Genomic DNA, 20,406 nt, shown 5'->3' on the forward strand with positions numbered 1-20,406 from the left:
GATGACAAATGATCTCATTCACATGGTCAGTTGTCACTCATGATCAAACAATAACCTGATATAAGCTTGTAACCTAGTTTGATCAAATCTGATCAGAAGTAGAGTCAACTTAGATGCTAGAATGTCTCAGTATTACACATTGCCAAGTCAGACATCTTAATGATATGAGCAAATGACCTGACTTTATCTATAAATGATGGTAAACAATTTTTTTATAAAAGGTCACTGTAATTGCAAATTGTATGTTGACCTCTGACCTACTCCCTGGAACCGTGGGGTGGGTGGGTAATGATGCCCTTCTTGTATGTGATTAGCATGTGGGCAACTTACCTACCAAGTTTTGTCAACCTCAACCTTGCAATTTAGTAAGTGATTGAGTTATAGAGGGACTGGAAGATGGACCAATGGAGAGTGTCACAACATAAGCGAAGGGATACAGATTGATAGTGTATACATGTATGTGACATTAGCTTAAAAGCAATTAAATAGGTCAAACTTCTTTGACGCTAGTACTACCTGGCTATCAAGAGTCTGATGCATCAGTCCCATGCTATCTGACTTTTGAGATATTGGTGAGATTGGAGGGGACACTGGGTAGGATGTTATGCCAGCCTGAAATGCAGAAGAAAATGAACAATCAGTAAGTACCAACAGTGATTTAAATATCTGGATAATGAATGCAATACACTAATGACAATTATTAATTTTCCTAAGCATTTTGTCCAGAAAATGAATGCCAGTCAGAAGTAGTCTAGGAAGGTAATCTAGGTTGCATTTTATCCTTGACTGCCAATTAAAACACCTGCATGATAATGTTTCCATGCTCCTTTACAAAATAAAGAATTTTGCTTCCATTTATGGCATTTTTCTTTTTTGTTTGCAAAACTATGACAGTCAGTTCAGCATGTACATGTAGTGCCAATAGTAAAAAGTCTTGCTAGAAACTTGTCTACAATTGTGACCCAGTTCTAATACTGATTTCACTTTATAACATAAAGACTGTTCTTGAGAACAAAATGTACCACTGAAATAAAAATACATCTATGCATATTATCTTACCTTTGAAAATCTTAAAGACAATCCATATTTACCTTCAATAACACCTTAAGTAATCTCATCACTATAACTCCAAATATGGCAATCATTCCTCTAAATATGTAATAAAGCCAGATCACTTTGACTGGTTTAAGAACTTAAGTGTGGAATTTCATTATTTATACATGTACTCTGTTTATAGGCATGATGACTGACCCCACTATCAATGGGAAATATGTCACTTAAAATACTGACACTAAAATAAACTTGTGTAACAAGTGTCAGAGATGCTGACTGCTTTATCAGAAATAAATGTAAACCTATTTTACTGGAAAAGGGAAACTAATAACCTGCATACATATTTAACATTTTATATAACACGAGTTAATCACCTTTAGTTGGAATAGGAATAAATGTACATGACTGTATTGTCTTCCTGTCTAAGCCTTCCAGCAGTAAAGATCAAAGAAGCCTGCAATCACATGTCAGCTTGCTGTAACACACAGATCACCACTTATTTTAGAAGTTATCAAAAGTGATTCAAAAATTAATTCCATCGACTGTCTAAATATGAATGGTTATTTTTCCATCACTACCTTTAATAAGCACCCAGCTTGCTTTGTTTAGACAACAGCTGAATCATGATGGCCGTTCTTATTGCTGCCTACTGACATCACCTTCAGTTATTTCACATGATAATTAACGTAATCAAAGCGGTTGTAAATTTTGAATATAGGGTATCTAGAAAATTGGAGGGTCCTATTATTAATACAGGATATGCTAACATTAATGTTTTAATTGGATTGCATCAGTTCACAAGATTTGATCATTAATACTAGATTATTATTTTTACTGCAGTGGTAAGATATTTTAAAAAAGTCAACAATTATAAACTGAATATTTGCCCTCAACTCATCTACACACAATGCATATGTTTAGTTAGGTTTTGTAGGATTAACATCATTGGCGGCCAGTATATTTTGTGGAGGAAGAATCAAGGAAGACCTGGAGAAGAACCACAGACCCATGGGAAGCTACTGGCAAGCTTTCTTAATACCAAATTGGTTGAGTCAAGACTGGAACACCTGCAGACTGAGTTGAGATGTGTTGGTGATCTGTAAGGCAAGTGCCTTAGACCACTTAGCCACCTGGGACGCTGATAATGCCAACAAGACAAATCTCATATATGAGAGGCATTCAATGATCTATTTGGCAGAGGGGGGACACAAGGAGTTTATTTCAAAATTCTACTCCAAAACAACTTGTAAACAGTATCATAAATACAGGAAAGACTTGAAGGCTGCGTAACATTACTCCCAACAGTAAGGGTCAGCTATGAGTCATTTTCAAATCATTTTTAATCTGTTTTCCTTGTAAAACCTTTGACATCATTTCAGATTTAACACAAAGATATTGACACTATGAATATATGTTGACCTATTGTAGAAAGGTCAGCATATATAACTGAATTTCTCAATCCCATTATAGATATAAACAAAACTATGGCAAATATCGTCTGTTAACGGACAAGGATGATATAAATATTTAAATGAAATATATCCAATAACATATTTTTAATTACAATTTACAGGCAAATGCAGCTATTAACTAATTCAAATAAATATTTCACTGAAAATCAGGACTGATTTTGCCTGAGAATGTGATATTGTTACCCTCTCATTTGTTTTTCCAGATAACTAGAACTATTAGCAATGGCTGCAATGGAAAAAAGCCCACTTTTTACAATCTGCTCCACGTGATCTTATACTGAGGAACTTGCACTGGGAAACCAAAGGGTTAGAGGGTCATTTAGGACCATGACACTTTCAAGGTCTAATAAATACAAGCAACATTCCATGTAAAATTAAACTGCTCCGGTAGTCTAGTGGTTAGAGTGTCCACCTCAGATGCGGGAGGTCATGGGTTCAATCCCTGGCCAAGTCATACCAAAGACTTTCAAAAATGGTACTAACAGCTGCCTTGCTTGGCAGTCAGCATTAAGAGGTTAGTGTTTGGACTGGTCAGCCTGGTGTCAGGATAATGTGTCTGGGTGGGACATCAAGCTACATGTCTGCGGCATGATGCCTCAATGCTAGACATCACTATAAACTGACATACTAACGACATCATAGCGATATGACTGAAAAATGGTTAAAGCTACATTAAAAATCCAAATCACACACACACACTCACACCCATATAAAGATATGATCCAACTGACAAGGGCCATAACTCTGTCCAAAATGGAGTAGATGAGACGAAACCCATAAAAAGCACATGTAGGTCTATGAAATAATTTCACATCAAACAACATCATAATGGTTCTTGAGCTGATTAAAAGCAACATCTAATGTAAAGATGTGTAATTTTTCAAAAGGTCATAACTGTATCCAAAATGGAGTACAATCATCCATAAGAAACACTTCACAGTGTACTCAAACATCCATAATTATTTACTGTACACTCAAGCATCCATAAAAACACTTCAGTGTACTCAAGCTTCCATAATTCTTTACTGTGCACTCAAGCATCCATACAAACACGTCACAGTGTACTCAAGCATCCATAATTCTTTACTGTACACTCAAGTATCCATAAGAACACTTCAGTGTACTCAAGCATCCATAATTCTTTACTGTACACTCAAGTATCCATAAGAACACTTCACAGTTTACTCAAGCATCCATAATTCTTTACTGTAAACTCAAGGATCCATAATTCTTTACTGTACACTCAAACATCCATATGAACATGGTACACTGCACTCAAGCATCCACAGGAACACTTCACACTACACTCAGTCATCCAGAAGAATACTTCACACTGCACTCAAGCATCCATAATTCTTTACTGTACACTCAAGCATTCAGAACACTTTACACTGTATTCAAGCATCCATAAGAACACTTCAGTGTACTCAAGCATCCATAATTCTTTTCCGTACACCCAAGCATCATGAACACTTCACAGATCACTCAAGCATCCATAAAAACACTTCAGTGTACTAAAGCATCCATAAGAACACTTCACACTTCACTCAAGCATCCATAATTATTTACTGTACACTTAAGCATCCAGAACAATTCACAGTGTACTCAAGCATTCTTAATTCTTTACTGTACACTCAAGCATCCATAAGAACACTTCACAGTGCACTCAAGTATCCAGAACACTTCACAGTACACTCAAGCACCCATAACAACACTTCACAGTACACTCAAGCATCCATAAGATGACTTCACAGTGTACTAAAGCATCCATAAGAATACTTCATGGTGCACTCAAGCATCCAGAACACTTCACAGTACACTAAAGCATCAATAAGAACACTACACACTGCATTCAAGCATCCATAAGAACACTTCACAGTTCACTCAAGCATCCATAATTATTTACTGTACACTTAAGCATCCAGAACAATTCACAGTGTACTCAAGCATTCTTAATTCTTTACTGTACACTCAATCATCCATAAGAACACTTCACAGTGCACTCAAGCATCCAGAACACTTCACAGTACACTCAAGCATCCATAAGATGACTTCACAGTGCACTCAAGCATCCATAAGATGACTTCACAGTGTACTAAAGCATCCATAAGAACACTTCATGGTGCACTCAAGCATCCATAAGAACACTTTACAGTGCACTCAAGCATCCAAAAGAACACTTCACGGTGCAGTCATGCATCTATAAGAACACTTTACAGTTCAATCAATCATCCATAAGAGCACTTCACAGTTCACTCAAACATCCATAAGAAAGAAATACTCAATCTTTGCACACATAAAAATTAATGATAAAAAAAACTGCATTAATTTGTTAAGCCAATTTTTCACCTACAAGATTGTATGATTTTCCAACTTTTCACTAGAAGTTTTGCTAATGACTGCCTTCACAAAATGTAGTATTATTAAGAGTTGCTGTACTTCTTTTATTTCATAAAGTATTAAATGTACAGAATAAAAAGTGACAGTGCATTATTGCTCTTTATTAATGACTTCTCAGTGGACTTGGATAGCTTTGCCAGGTTGGCCCCCTCAAGTGAAGCCCTGCAATGTCTTGTGGGATTTACCATCTCCTGAATGACCTTATAAGGCCTGTGCTGAGAGAATATGAAATGGGTCCATTTGTTCAATATGGGCCATAACTATGTCCAAATTGGAGTGGACAAGACTAAATCTCTACAAAATACATGTGTCTATGAAACAAGGTACATCATGATTGGTTCCTGAGCTATGCTGGCCACAAGGATCTGTTGTAGCAGAGACCTAAATTTGATTGAAAATGGGCAATAACTCCATCAAAGGTGCACCTGAAAGACAAAACATTTAAAAGGCACATGTAGATGTAACAGACAATTCACCTACCAAATGGCATCCAATCAGGTGAAGGCTTACAAAGTTATGGTAGTTATAAGAGGTGTGAATGGATGGGCAGACAGATGGATGGATGGAAAAGGTTACTGCCATAATGCTTCACCATCCTGATGTGGTGCCCTAAAAATGGTAAGAACTGGCAATAAAGGTATAAGGTTGATCCGGACACGATTTCTTGGTGTCTTTGTCAACCTCAGTTTCTCTGTTACCATTTAAATACTCTGTTTAAGTGGTTGAAGTAAAATAAAGCAGAAGTAAATAAAAAGATGAAGATTGCTCATTAAACAAAGATAATATATGTGTGGTATTCTACCATTTAAGTCACAAGAAACAGAGCAAGAAGGATTTATAATAAAATTCCACCTATGAACATCTTCTGACTGGTATTATCAGTTATGATAAAATTGTTTTATATGCAAAAAAGATGTACATTAGTTCTTACTGGTCTATTGCTAAGGTTAGGTTTTGGCAATCCTGAAGACTGGGTCTTTTCAGGTTGTGAAGTAAACTGTCTCCCTGATTCTCTCTCTGGAACTAGTCTAGTTCTCTGTTGATTTTGCTGCTGTATGGATTGTGACTGTGAATAAATAGAAGGCTGGGTGGCAGTCTGTTGTGAGGAATAGGACATTATTGGTTGAGGCACTGGGTTATTCACTAGATGTTGTGAAGATATTTGCTGACCTGTAAGATGCATAAAGGTTGGTTGTGTCAACTGCCCTGATACTGGTTGGTGACTTTGTAAATGCTGCTGGAGCTGCTGATGGTTGGCTGTTGATGTTGGATCTGGCTGATGAAATATGCTTGGCTGATTCTGGGCATTCATGTTTGAATTCTGCTGCTGTAATTGCCATTGAAGTTGTTGTTTTGGTTGGTGATGTTGGTGCTGTGCTAGCTGAGGATTAGAAAAATGGGAATGAGGTGCCATTGGCTCCCCTGACTGATTCATGTAATCTCTCTTCAAGAACATTCCTGATGCCTGGCTACTTAGCTGCTGACTGCTTTGAGGAAATGGGTAACTAGACTGACTAGGATTTGATTGTAGACTGACTTGTGGTTGTTGCCCCTGTTGCAGACTGATCTGTAGTTGTTGTTCCTGCTGGAGACTGGTTTGTTGTTGATGATGAAGTAAAGAATGCAGCCTCCTCTGAGCCTCTTCATGCTGCTTATTCAGCTCAGCTATTTGTGAGGCAAGAACCTCTCTGTCACCACCACCCTGAGGGGATAATAATATTAATAATAATAATAATAATAATAATAATAATAACGCTAATAATAATAATAATAATAATAACAACATCATTATCATCATTGTTGTCATCATCATCAGCTTTTAAAAAAAAACTGGTAAAAAAGAATTTCATAATTTAGTTGTGCTGTACTTCACTGTTATGTAAACACATTGCAAATTTTGTCTGTAAAACATCTTTGATTTCTGGAACTATATCAAGGATATGATTGAAAAGTAAGAAAAAAAAAACACTCATAGTGAATTGCTTATGATGGAAACACTTTTTTCTTACTTGAAATATATCTAAGATGAAGTTTAATACAATATATATATATATATATATATATATATATATATATATATATATATATATATATATATATATATAGATATATATATATATACGCGCACACACACCAGACAGAACGAAAAGTGCCATCCCTGGATTCCTATAGAAGAATGCCTGATAATAGTAGGCAGAATTATTATTATTTTAATACAAATAATACTATCATACAGGTTAGAGAATTTTTAATTCGCACTCTCTCTCTCTCTCTCTCTATATATATATATATATATATATATATATGTAATTTTCTTTTTCTGTGTACTTCCAGTACTAAAAACCATTCACAAAAATTAAGTATGGTCTTGTTTTAGTAACAAGAGGCCCAACTGGGCCTCATGTTGCTCATCTGACTTACATAACTTAACAATTGACCAGTTCTCTAAGCTGGCTTATATAATGCTGTAAGAACACATTCTATGTAAACTGTCTCCCAAACATTCTATTATGTTGACTTTATTTTACATTATCCAGATAACCCATATTTCTAAGGATACACAGTCTCTTGGTCATAATCAAAGCTATCCATTATCTTGATCACGTAAACCCACTTACTAAGGTTTCTAGAAACTGCATGAGAAATATACTCTTCATCTAGAAAGGTAAGAAACCAGACAATCAGTCTCCAGTGTCATAACAAGCTCAGCCAATCAGATACAAGATTATGTCAATAACATGCATAGAGCTAGCTGCATAATCAGACTCCTCCAAGATCCTGATAACATAAGCCTCTTTAACAAGTCTGATCAAAATCTGATCAGAAATAGTTGCCAGACTGTTGACAAGCCCAGCCAATCAGATGCAAGGTCACATCATTAATATGTATGATTTTCACTACTAATCATACTCAGCCAAGATCTTGTTGACATACGTCCACTTACCAAGTTTGCTGAAAATCCTATGAAAAATACAATCTCTAGAATGGTGAGAAAAAAATCTTTGTACCAGATGCAAGATCACCCCGAATATGTGCATAAGTTTTATTCATGACAAAAGTATTTAATTTCTTGTTCATAATAATCTATTTACAAAATGATTAAAACTGGGTCAAAGTCTCTCAGGTGGAAAGAAGCTCAACCAATCATATGAAAGCTCATCTCATTAACATGCACTTATCTTACTCATAATAAAAACATACCTTTGATCTTGCTCAGAACTGTACTTATATCGAGGATTTTAATGATTCAAGCCTAATGATCAAGTTTGATCGAAACTGTCTTTAGAGTGATAACATGATCAACCAGTCACATGAAATCACATGAATGGATCCCACACATTAACAAACTCATGGAAGCTCTTGATAATATAAACCTTAAAGTTTGATCAAGATCAAACCAGAAATATGGCTTCAAGATGGCAACACGCTCAGTCAATCAGATGCAAAATCATCTCATTACCATGTATGGACCCTGCTCTCTTCAAAATTGGCTTCCAGAGTGGTAATAACCTTAGCCAAAAATATGAAAGATTACCTCATTTTTATAAAAGGATCTCACACATTACCGAAACTGCTCAAGATCTTGAAGATATTAGGCCATATTTCCAGTCTGATAAAAATCAGATGAAGAATATGGCTTCCAGAGTGGCAACAAGTTCAGCCAATTTGATACAAGATCACATCATTAATAAGTATGCAACTCACTCATTTTCAAACTTGTCCAAAATCTTGTCTGAAACTGATCAGATATACGGCAACCAGAGGCCACAAGCTCAGCCAATCTGATACAAGATCACCACATTATTATGCATGATTTTGCTCATTATCAAACTCATTTGTGATCTTAAAGATACAAGTATACAGTGCAAGTTTGATCAAAACGAGCATAGGGTCAAACTGTAAGCACCTTACAGATCTAATAATCACTCTCAAACATTTTGACTTTGAATGACCTAAAAATAAAATGTCACTCTTCATGGCAGCATATATAGTGGGGATCAGTCATAAAAACAAGAAAGTGGTCTAACTTACTCCAAACTTTTGTGTAGCACCACCCTGTAGTGAAATTCCCACATTGCTCTGTACCAGTGGGGCAGGGCGTGGTACATTAACTGTTGCCATAGGAATTGTATACACAGGTTTTGTAGACATGGTAGCCCTCTTAGTTGGTGCAGCACATGAATAGGCTGTATCTGTCTGTTGATAATGGACATGAGGTTGATGCGAGTTTTGAGGTAGTTCCTTGGTTTCAGGGATGCCCGACCGTAAATGTCTTTCATCATAGTTGGTGTCCTCATCAGAAACATAACTGGGAATATCCATCAGGGAAGCTGGTCTCCCTAGAATAAAAGTATTAAAAAAACTGAGTACTGTTTACAGATTATAATGTCTGTACTATTGGATAGTGTGGGCAAGATGGAAATACAAGGGGCAAAAATTGTAATCCCTTGTACTTAACTACATTATCCTTTAGTGCAAACACTGTAAACAATGATACACCTCTAGCTGTTTAATAACAAACTGGAGTTAAATTGCTTTTCACCAAATTATAGAAAGAATGTACTGAACAAATAATTGCCTGCCTTGACAAAACTTTTATTAGTCTCCAGCAGCCATTGTAAGCATGATAAAAAATAAAAAATTAATTTTGACTAAATTGATCTTGACAACAAAATCTGGATCCTTTTCAAACTAAAGTCCTTCTGGCAATTTTTAATTGGTAGTAAATGACCAGTATTGTGCTTATATGCCATCCAGCCATATGAATGCATAAAGGATAAGGGCTTATAATATATAAAGCAATTTTTAAAAAACATTCATTTTTCTGTGATATCAAATTAGAGAAACATAATAGGTTGGCAAAAACCAGAGAATAAATTTTTGGATTTGTTTTTTAAATTAATATTTTTACAATCTTCTTCAAATAGTATTAATTTTTTAAAATTCGTTTTTCAAATTAATGGTCTTAAAATCTTCTTTGAAAGCTACTATCACTAGTAAAAGTCACAGGCTTTGTGTAACTTCAATGGCCAGTACTGACTTTGTGCAACCTCAACCACCAGTACAGGCTTTGTGTAACCTCGACAACCAGTACAGGCTTTGTGTAACCTTGACAACCAGTACAGGTTTTGTGTAACCTTGACAACCAGTATAAACTTTGTGTAACCTCAACGGCCAGCATATACTTTGTGTAACCTCAACCACCAGTACAGGCTTTATTTAACCTCAACAACCAGTACAGGCTTTGTGTAACCTTGACAACCAGTACAGGCTTTGTGTAACCTCAATGGCCAGTACAGACTTTGTGTAACCTCAACCACCAGTACAGGCTTTGTGTAACCTCAACAACCAGTACAGGCTTTGTGTAACCTTGACACCAGTACAGGCTTTGTGTAACCTCAACGGACAGTATAGACTTTGTGTAACCTTGACCACAAGTACAGGCTTTATGTAACCTCAATGGCCAGTATTGACTTTGTGTAACCTCAGCAACCAGTACAGGCTTTGTGTAACCTCAACAACTAGTACAGGCTTTGTGTAACCCTGACAACCAGTACAGGCTTTGTGTAACCCCAACAGCCAGTATAGACTTTGTGTAACCTCAACAGCCAGTATAGACTTTGTGTAACCTTGGCAACAAGTACAGGTTTTGTGTAACCTCGATGGCCAGTATAGACTTTGTGTAACCTCAACAACCAGTACAGGCTTTGTGTAACCTTGACAATCAATACAGGATTTGTGTAACCTTGACAACCAGTACAAGCTTTGTGTAACCTTTATGGCCAGTATAGACTTTGTGTAACCTCAACAGCCAGTACAGGCTTTGTGTAATCTTGACAACCAGTACAGGCTTTTGTGTGACCGCAACAACCAGTACAGGATTGGTGTAACCTTGACAACCAGTACAGGCTTTATGTAACCTCGACAACCAGTACTGACTTTGTGTAACCTTGACCACATGTACAGGCTTTGTGTAACCTCGACGGCCAGTATAGACTTTGTGTAACCTCAACAACCAGTACAGGCTTTGTGTAACCTTGACAACCAGTACAGGCTTTGTGTAACCTCGACAACCAGTACAGGCTTTATGTAACCTCGACAACCAGTATAGACTTTATGTAACCCTGACAACAAGTACAGGTGCATTGTGTAACCTCAACGGCCAGTATAGACTTTGTGTAACCTCAACAACCAGTACAGGCTTTGTGTAACCTTGACAACCAGTACAGGCTTTGTGTAACCTCTACGGCCAGTATAGACTTTGTGTAACCTCTACGGCCAGTATAGACTTTGTGTAACCTCAACAACCAGTACAGGCTTTGTGTAACCTCAACAACCAGTACAGGCTTTTGTGTAACCGCAACAACCAGAACAGGCTTTGTGTAACCTCGACAATCAGTATAGGCTTTATGTAACCTTGACAACCAGTATTAGAAACATAATTCATATAATAGTAATTACCTTGTTCAGCACTAATGTTGATGTCTCAGAAGATAAGTATGTAGTCCCAATTCCTTGACCCATTCACGTGGTAAGTACACTCTTAATATGTGAAAGGTAACCCACCACAATATGTAATACATGGTAATTAATAGGGAAGGGATCTATTGCTGAGATTATCATGATTAATAAAACTCCAATGCAGCAAGTTCATGAATCTTTCAGGAAAAAACTGAAACTGACTTCAAAATAAAAACAAAACTGTTAATGACTAGAAATTAATACAAGAATAACAATAAATAATTGATGACTCCATCACAAATATAAACATAAAAATAAAACAAACTGAACACAAAGGACTGGATCATAACATTTATATTGTCTTTCAGCAGATATAGTAATCTTCATCAAAATCATGCCACTCCAAGTTTTTCAATCTTGGCAGACATTCTGTTCCATGCTTGTCCCTTCATATTCTCTAATTGCAAATTCTCTACTTTTCCTACCCTATATCTTCCTTCCCTTTCGTTGATGAAAACCCATTCAAGAAAATGTATCTGACATTCCACTCTAACCTTGAAGCATAATTAATTTCCACCCAAGTATAACAAAATCTGCCTGCCAGTATGGATTACAAATCTTAATTACTGAATATACTGACCTTTAAACTGAGTCCAAATGCAAACTGGACTGAAACATATCTGCCATCGCATAATGGATTGCAGATCTGGGTCTGTGCAGTTTGTCAGGAATATTCAGTAGAACAAACAAACAGACCATGAATCACCAGTGCATTATGCTACAGCAGATCACAGACTATGCTGCTTGCAGTTGGACTCAACTAATAAGTGAGTACTAGGGGTGAAACAATTTATGGATATATTAATGCATTGATACTTTCACTGTACCGATATAAATATCGATACATATGGTGGAAAATCTATATAAAACAATACTTACTGTATGCAAGTTATTTTCATCAGCAGTTGTCAATAATTATTAACTTTTTGTCCTGTTGTTCATGTCTGTTACAATAAATTTGATTGGCACATTGTGCCCTGAAACAAGCATTATTTCGAAATTTGAAGTTCAAGAAAGTTTTACAAACAGAGAACCCAAAATGGCTGATTTGCAGCATGGTTCATCTTCAGATGACAATTTTGTTTTGCAAATTCTGGCTGATGATAGTTATGATGACAATAATTTTTAATGTTTTGAAGTGTATCAGATTACTGGAGCTAGGAAAAGTGTTAATGATGATACCAGTAGGTGATATTGAGCCTGAAAATGGTGTTAAATATGAGTCTGATGTACATTCTGGAAAAAAAATAGATGGCATGCCAGTCAATCACTCTTAAGCAAATGTAGAAAAGGCAGAATACCAAGCAAAATTAAAATACAGACAATTTAAAAGTAGACTGCGATTTTCATTTCTTTTCTCAAACAGTTTCTCCTGGTGGGATCACATGCTACAAAACTATATTTCCCTATTGGAGTTAAGATAAACTGAATAAATAAAAAATAAAAAGATAATGAAATTAAGAAGTAAAGATATTTATTTGATCAAAATACCTGTCTAGTGGCTAAAGCGAGTCCTGCATCTGATTGAATGGAACAGTTTTAAATGGCCTAAATTGCTGAATACAAATCAATGAAAACTAACAGTTAGTCTGTTTGAAAGAATTTTTGTCATCTTGTAATGGATGAGAAAGGCATATAAATAGATGCTGTGGATATGTCTATCTATATTCTGCATACTGGAAATACAACCAGTAAATCACATAAAGGTCACCACCTACCAATGACAGACCTTCTAAAGATGGAAATACCATAAAGTTAATATGTGTATCATTAATGTATTGTATTGCAGGCAGTGTATCATGAATTGAATCGATACGTGGCACAGGTGTATCATTGTACCCCTAGTGAGAACATATGGTGGCACAGGTGTATCATTGTACCCCTAGTGAGTACATATGGTGGCACAGTGTATCATTGTACCCCTAGTGAGTACATATGGTGGCACAGGTGTATCATTGTACCCCTAGTGAGTACATATGGTGGCACAGGTGTATCATTGTACCCCTAGTGAGTACATATGGTGGCACAGGTGTATCATTGTACCCCTAGTGAGTACATATGGTGGCACAGGTGTATCATTGTACCCCTACTGAGTACATATGGTGGCACAGGTGTATCATTGTACCCCTACTGAGTACATATGGTGGCACAGGTGTATCATTGTACCCCTAGTGAGTACATATGGTATCTAGTTCAATGTTGTAAATATATTAAATCCATATAATTATGAATCTGATACACAGGTCTTAATCGGATTGGAAATGATCAGGACAGGTTTATGGCAGAGTGGATTTCATTAGAACTTTTTCCAATAAAGAGTAAAATATTTCAGCAAATTATTGCAATAATCAAAATGAATACAGAGCAAAATGGTGTGGAATAAAAAAGGATGTACTCTATCTAATCACTCTGATTGGAATTTCTACATCTGTAAGAGCCAAAAATCACTTTAATTGGAATTTCCACATCTGTAACAGCCAAAAATCACTTTGATTGGAATTTCTACATCTGTAACAGCCAAAAAATCACTTTAATTGGAATTTCTACATCTATAACAGCCAAAAATCACTTTGATTGGAATTTCTACATCTGTAACAGCCTAAAATCACTTTGATCGGAATTTCTACATTGTAACAGCCAAAAATCACTTTAATTGGAATTTCTACATCTGTAACAGCCAAAAATCACTTTGATTGGAATTTCTACATCTGTAACAGCCAAAAATCACTTTAATTGGAATTTCTACATCTGTAACAGCCAAAAATCACTTTCCTTGTCAGAGAAGCAACCATAGCTTTCACTTGCATAACCTTAGTTCATAGAGAAACCATTATTACATACCCCTGTATTTTCACTTCTTGAACATCAGAGGTAAACTGTATAAAAATGAGCCAATAACTTTTTTTTACATTTTATATAGTTACTAATTCATTCATTGCACTTTCAGAAGCTGGTATTGTCGAGTCTGACAAAATTCATTTTCCCTATTTTAATAGCTGCTATGGATAGTGTACTTTAGACTAATTCAGGCTGATTTTTTAGCACAAGGGAGCAGTCATTTTAATTAGCAGTGTGCATAGATCAAGTACAATTTCCAAAAGTACAATATCCAAAGAAATATCATCTACATTACATTAATGCAGCATAGAGGTATGCCAACATTCTCTCCATTGTGCATGTTTTAGATGCAAACAACTTCACTGTACATACATCACTCTCTCAAAAGTACATAATAACTGGTGAGCGCCCCCATTAGTTTCTCATTTGTAACTAATTGAGTCACCCTGTGAAAATAAAGTCTTTATTATTTTTTATTATTATTATTACCTCTTTCAGCCTTTTCAGATGACTGGTCTCCCTTGGACCAAGGGACTGATGCCAAATCTTGTCAATCACCAGTTACCACTAGAGTGAATGTGCATACTCAGAAAAGTTCTAGAAAGTAGCTAGAAAGAAGCCATGTTCAGCCATGCCACAATTCATAGAAGATTCTATTTTCATGTTAAGGGCAAGTCTTTCAGTCAAGACCAGTCAAAATTGGTTTTTCATAGTTTCTTTTTTTGTTCAGGTAATATCTTTCCATTCCATAACAGCAAAACATTTACTCCAAAAAATGGTTTCTTCTTTAGATATGCCACCCAATCATAACATGTTAGGAGAATAGGCAAGAGGAGGTGGAGGGACTCACATCCTTTAAACCTGTCATTGGCCCTGTCTCCAGTCTCCTAACATATGTGCAGCAGCTTTAGATCACATGGTCAGCATGAGAATGAAGACAAAAATTTGTTCTCATGAATCCAGAGGAAGTAGAGTAACTGCCTCATTCTGAAACAACTAAATTATCTGGAAGGTAACTCGCTGTGCATCTGATAAAAGTTCCACCAGGCTGAACTGGGATGAAATGTTTCAGAGGTAAAAGCTGGGGAGTCATCTCTCTCCACCATCCCACAGCTGGAGGGATGTTGGTCAGGGAAAATCTGTGCTTGAATGCTATGCTAGCGACATATTGTTGTGACCTGATACATGTAAGAAATTCACCTTTCATAAAACAAGTGAAAGGTCCCTCTTCTAAATGACTCAGTCCAATTCCGGCATTGCTTTAGTGGATTCAATACAGTCAAATGATTTTCATGAGTGCCTGTTCTTAACAATTAAATTGGGGCTGTCATAAGAGACACCGAAGCATCATGACAAACTGCAGACAGACCAATAAGAAACAGATCTCACTGATTCTGCTTGCCATAACTAGAGAGACTTGAAGGAAGATCTTGCATGAGGCAACTGTCAGTTACTACTTGAGTGAATGTGGATGCTCAGAGAGGTTCTTGAAAGTAGTTAGAATGAAGCTTTGTTCAACCATGTCCAAACTCACTGTAGACTCCACGATCATGAAATATTGCTTTCAGAGGACTATTATGAAACTGTAATGAGATTTTTCACAATGGTTGCTATTATGGCTGGAGGTGGGCATATGAGAGGTATTTTAATGAAAACCCCATGTTGATATGACCAATTGTCCATGGGAAGGGCACGATAAAAAGATTTTTCAATATGACTTCCATGATGGCCATGTTGGAGGTCAGCTCTGTACCATTTTCATTTCGGACCAACTGCATATCATAAGAAGTGTTTTGGAGAAAATTCCATGTCACTAAGACCATTAATTCCTGAGATGATGTGATGACAAGATGGTCACATAGATGTCATACAAAGTCTTTCCTTTAAAATCCAATGCTGATACAACCGTATGTTAAGAAGTAGTAGCATTAAAAAAAAATGCCTTGCCACCTTTCTCATTTAAGACAAACTTGTCTCTGGAATAAACGTCGGTTTCATAGTAACCCTTTCAATAGTTTAGAAGTGTAGCAATAGTATATACATGCTAATGGACAGACATAAGCCAAATGGACAGATACTGGATGACATACCATCACATTAGCTCTTCATGATTTTGATCAGTAAAACTAAAAACTGTCTGTCATGAATGAATACTCCCTTACTGGGTTCAACAGTGTTTTGTGCCTGTGGACCTCTGTTGGGCTCTGCTACCCGGGTTTTTCTGACTGGTGGAGACAGGAGGACTGCTGATAACATGGACTGCATATGTTCTGGGATGGCAGATACCTCCCTGGAAGGTTGTGGTGGTGGTAGATACCCTTCTGTAAAGAGTTTTTTTTGCAGCATTAAACAATCTTACCATTAAATGATTACAGTTGAATTTACATATAACATGCATCTTCAGACAATGGACACTTTTTAATAAGACACACTTTCATGCATCCAAGTGAAAACCGTATTATAATATTCTTTATGTAATGGACACATATGAACTGAGGACACTCCTTTTTCATCCCAAATATTCACTGTCACAGCATGTTAATGACATTGTTTTTAATGCCATGGTACCAAGATCTAAACAGTTCTTAGGACCATCCAAAGAAAACGTCCTTACAAGTTTGACAAGTATGATGAAACAGTTCTGGATTGAGTTTGCAGTCTTGCAGACAGAATAGAGACATGGTGATGCTTACAGGAACTGGAGCAAAACACGTCCTCTTACTCTCTGAGAAGTGCGGAGGGAAGGAGGGAGGCACTATTCTTTCATGAATTTATAGGGTAACCCTCCTATAACATGCTTCAATTATAAAAGGAAATAAATTTGTAAATAACATGGTTAGCTCATGGTTGTCAAAATTTTAGTTTTATATGTCCCTTTTTCCCTGAAACTATTCAAAACCTCAGCCATGCCGACAAACAGATATAAATAATTCAGCTATGTTTGAGAAACCAATAGCTTTTTGATCATAATATTCTTACACAGCACTAAATAATTATAAGCACAATTATTGCTATACATTTGATGTTTTGTTTATTCCTCCCACCCTAACCCTACTCTTGCATGCATGAAAAAATCATTTTTTATACTTATGGACCCCAGTAACCTAATTATTTGGAGGCTAATACTTATTAAATGCATCATTCTGTGCTTTTGTAATACTAATGATAATATAACTTACTTTAAATAGTATCTTGTCTTCCCAAAAGAAAAAAATTCATCTTTTCCTGTCTATATTATGCAGACTAAGGTCAATAACTCTTGCCCATTACCTCCTCTTGCCATGACCAGGTGGTGCTAGTTATAAACTGACTAGAACATTGTATTAAACTATTATGATTGGGTAAGTATTCAAGCAAATACATAATTTACTGAAAAATTTGCTTTCTCCTTCAAATATGTTCTCCAATCACCTAGGAAGTGGGAATATGGTACATCGTACATATACCTTAGATGACCTTTCAGGAAAGAAGGATGGAATCCCCATATCAAGGATAACCCATTCTCCAAATTAATAAGCAGCAGAACTGGAGGCCACTTGGTTAACATCTGGGGGAAAAAAAATGAATGAATTCTTCTTACCCCAAAAAATATCTTGGCGAATTGAGCAAAAGCTGTGGAGGGTGTCCATCCAGTTGTTGAATTGATGCCAACTGGGCATGTGCAACTGATGCTGGGCCTTCCAGAGCCATGATGTGGAGCTAAACCTCAAAGGTGAAAGCTTGAGAAATTCTAATGTGTGTGCCAGATGACAATGATGTATCAGACAGAAACATCGTGGTCAAAAGCTAGGCTCACAGAGCTTGCTCTGATCTCATTAACAGAGATTTTCATGAGGCAACTCTGTTTAGGTGTTATGTCAAAAAATGCCATACACAGAGATTTTCATGAGGGAACTCTATTCAGGTGTTATGTCAAAAAATGCCATACACAGAGATTTTCATGAGGGAACTCTATTCAGGTGTTATGTCAAAAAATGCCATACATATTACTCCATGATAAGAAGACTTAAGGTGTTACATCCTCTATTCCTAACTTAACTGGAAGAGATGCTTTTGAGCTACACAAAATAACTTAGTTCACTACAGACAAAGCTTGACAAAATATATAGATCCTGTCTGAATGTCTCAAATACTGGTGAGATGACTTTCTGATTGCCAGGTTGCTTCATTAGGAATGCCTAGCTATGTGATTGAAACTGATGATCAGCTGGGTCAACAGAAGGCATGTAACTCAATGACTCTTCATGCTGATTGAAACTGATGATTGACTGGGTCAACAGAGAGGGCATGTAACTCAAGGACTCTTCATGCTGATTGAAACTGATGATTGACTGGGTCAACAGAGAGGGCATGTAACTCAAGGACTCTTCATGCTGATTGAAACTGATGATTGGCTGGGTCAACAGAGAGGGCATGTAACTCACTGACTCTTCATGCTGATTGAAACTGATGATTGGCTGGGTCAACAGAGAGGGCATGTAACTCAAGGACTCTTCATGCTGATTGAAACTGATGATTGACTGGGTCAACAGAGAGGGCATGTAACTCGCTGACTCTTCATGCTGAAGCTAGTTGGTCAACAAGTCTTTGAGGTTTTGATTATGACTTATATTCCCTCTACCATAATGACGTAAAGCGTTGGATATCATGGACCTGTAGATCTACAATAGTAATTGTGCCAACTTTTCTCCTCAGGAAGAACTTGTCCCTGTGGAGAGAGGCAATCAGAATTTTGCACATTTTGCACTTATGGCCCTATTCATTTTTGGTACCAAGACTGTTTTGGGGTAGGCAAAGGCCAACAAATCTAGCCAACTGATAGAAAGGGCATTGATGGCCCAAGCCTTAGGATCTGGTACTGGAGAGATGAAGGTGGGCAGTTTGTAATTCTACCAAATTGCAAAGAGGTCAATCATCAGATGTCCCTATAGCAGGCAAATCTGATGAAAGACCAACTAATGGAGGGACCAGTCTGTATGGAGAATATGGCCCTTATTGGACAGAGAATCAGTCAGATCAATGAGTCTACCAGGAATATGTCTAATCTGGATGCTCTGATGCAATGAAACTTCCAGACCTGATCTGGTATCACCCTGTTTAAAGAGGTACATCACAGCCACTAAGTTGTTCAACATTATGAACAAGAACCTTGCTCTGAAGATGGTCTATCCAGAAATGAAAAACCCTGATGAAAGCTCTTATCTCCACAAGACTGATGTTGAGACTTGCATCCTCTGGATCCCATTGACCGATGACAATGGTGAAGCCTGGCAACAGATGGGCTCCCCAAATGTGGGTACTTGCATCTGTACACACAGTCATGTCATGTTCCTGTTCTGAGACAATCCTGATTGTACCATTGATCCAGGATTGATATTATCACACTCGTTATTCTGATCTCATAATCAAGCAGCACTGAACAATCCAAAGAGTTGCCAAAACACCCTGTCTGTGATTCATTTCTTGCTGGAAATCGAATCTATGAACTCGATTCGGAATGCCAAAGGTGTATAAGACATAAAAGGTTGTGGTTGGTGAGGAATTCTATACGGGAATGGACAAAGATTGGACTTTTACCAATTGATCACAAAGCCAAAATGATTTTAAAGGGATAAGAGACTGATCCTTCCCTTGACTAGAAAGGACTTACCATATATTTCTACAAGGAGTCCACCAAGTATGCTGCTGTTGAAGTAGATGAGGTCATAAGAATAGGGTAATGACACAGTTGATTAATTTCATGAAGGCACAAGGAGAAACTAATAAAGCCTTCCTTTGTATGCAAACCAAAGGAATTTCTATCAGGGCAGATGACAAGGTGGACTGATCTTGCTGTCTTCATTCTGATTTTCAGTGGGAGTATAAACTGATTTAGTCAACAACTCAGGTCAATGATCAGCTTACGTCTGCCATTGGTCTTCCCGATAAGAAAAGCCTTGAGTAGAACACGCTGGAGATTGTGGATTCCAAACAATTTCAGCCATCTGCTTTCTGATGAGCATCTTGCAGTAAAAGTGCTGAGTCAGATGGTACGTCCATCAGGAATGGGAAGGATGGAAGGGGAGGTGGGTGGCAAAATGCTCTTTACAGAGTACGAGTCTGACACCCATCAGAAGGCTGT

The 20,406-nt window shown here is 37.0% G+C and overlaps 1 protein-coding gene across 1 annotated transcript in view; it reads right to left on the reverse strand.

Moving 5' to 3' along the window:
• The window catches only part of LOC149808050 (spindle and centriole-associated protein 1-like), a 109,596-nt gene that overhangs the window by 16,802 nt on the left and 72,388 nt on the right, over positions 1 to 20,406 (reverse strand). The window contains exons 15-18 of the mRNA XM_089973054.1: positions 16,448 to 16,606; positions 8,958 to 9,265; positions 5,857 to 6,627; positions 517 to 612 (exon numbers count right to left, since the gene is read on the reverse strand). Coding sequence (XP_089829180.1) covers positions 517 to 612; positions 5,857 to 6,627; positions 8,958 to 9,265; positions 16,448 to 16,606 — 1,334 coding nt within the window. The remainder of the gene's footprint in view (positions 1 to 516; positions 613 to 5,856; positions 6,628 to 8,957; positions 9,266 to 16,447; positions 16,607 to 20,406) is intronic.

Source organism: Sinohyriopsis cumingii, chromosome 1 (assembly GCF_028554795.1).
Source record: "Sinohyriopsis cumingii isolate HCF-2022 chromosome 1, ASM2855479v2, whole genome shotgun sequence".
Taxonomy (NCBI): domain Eukaryota; kingdom Metazoa; phylum Mollusca; class Bivalvia; order Unionida; family Unionidae; genus Sinohyriopsis; species Sinohyriopsis cumingii.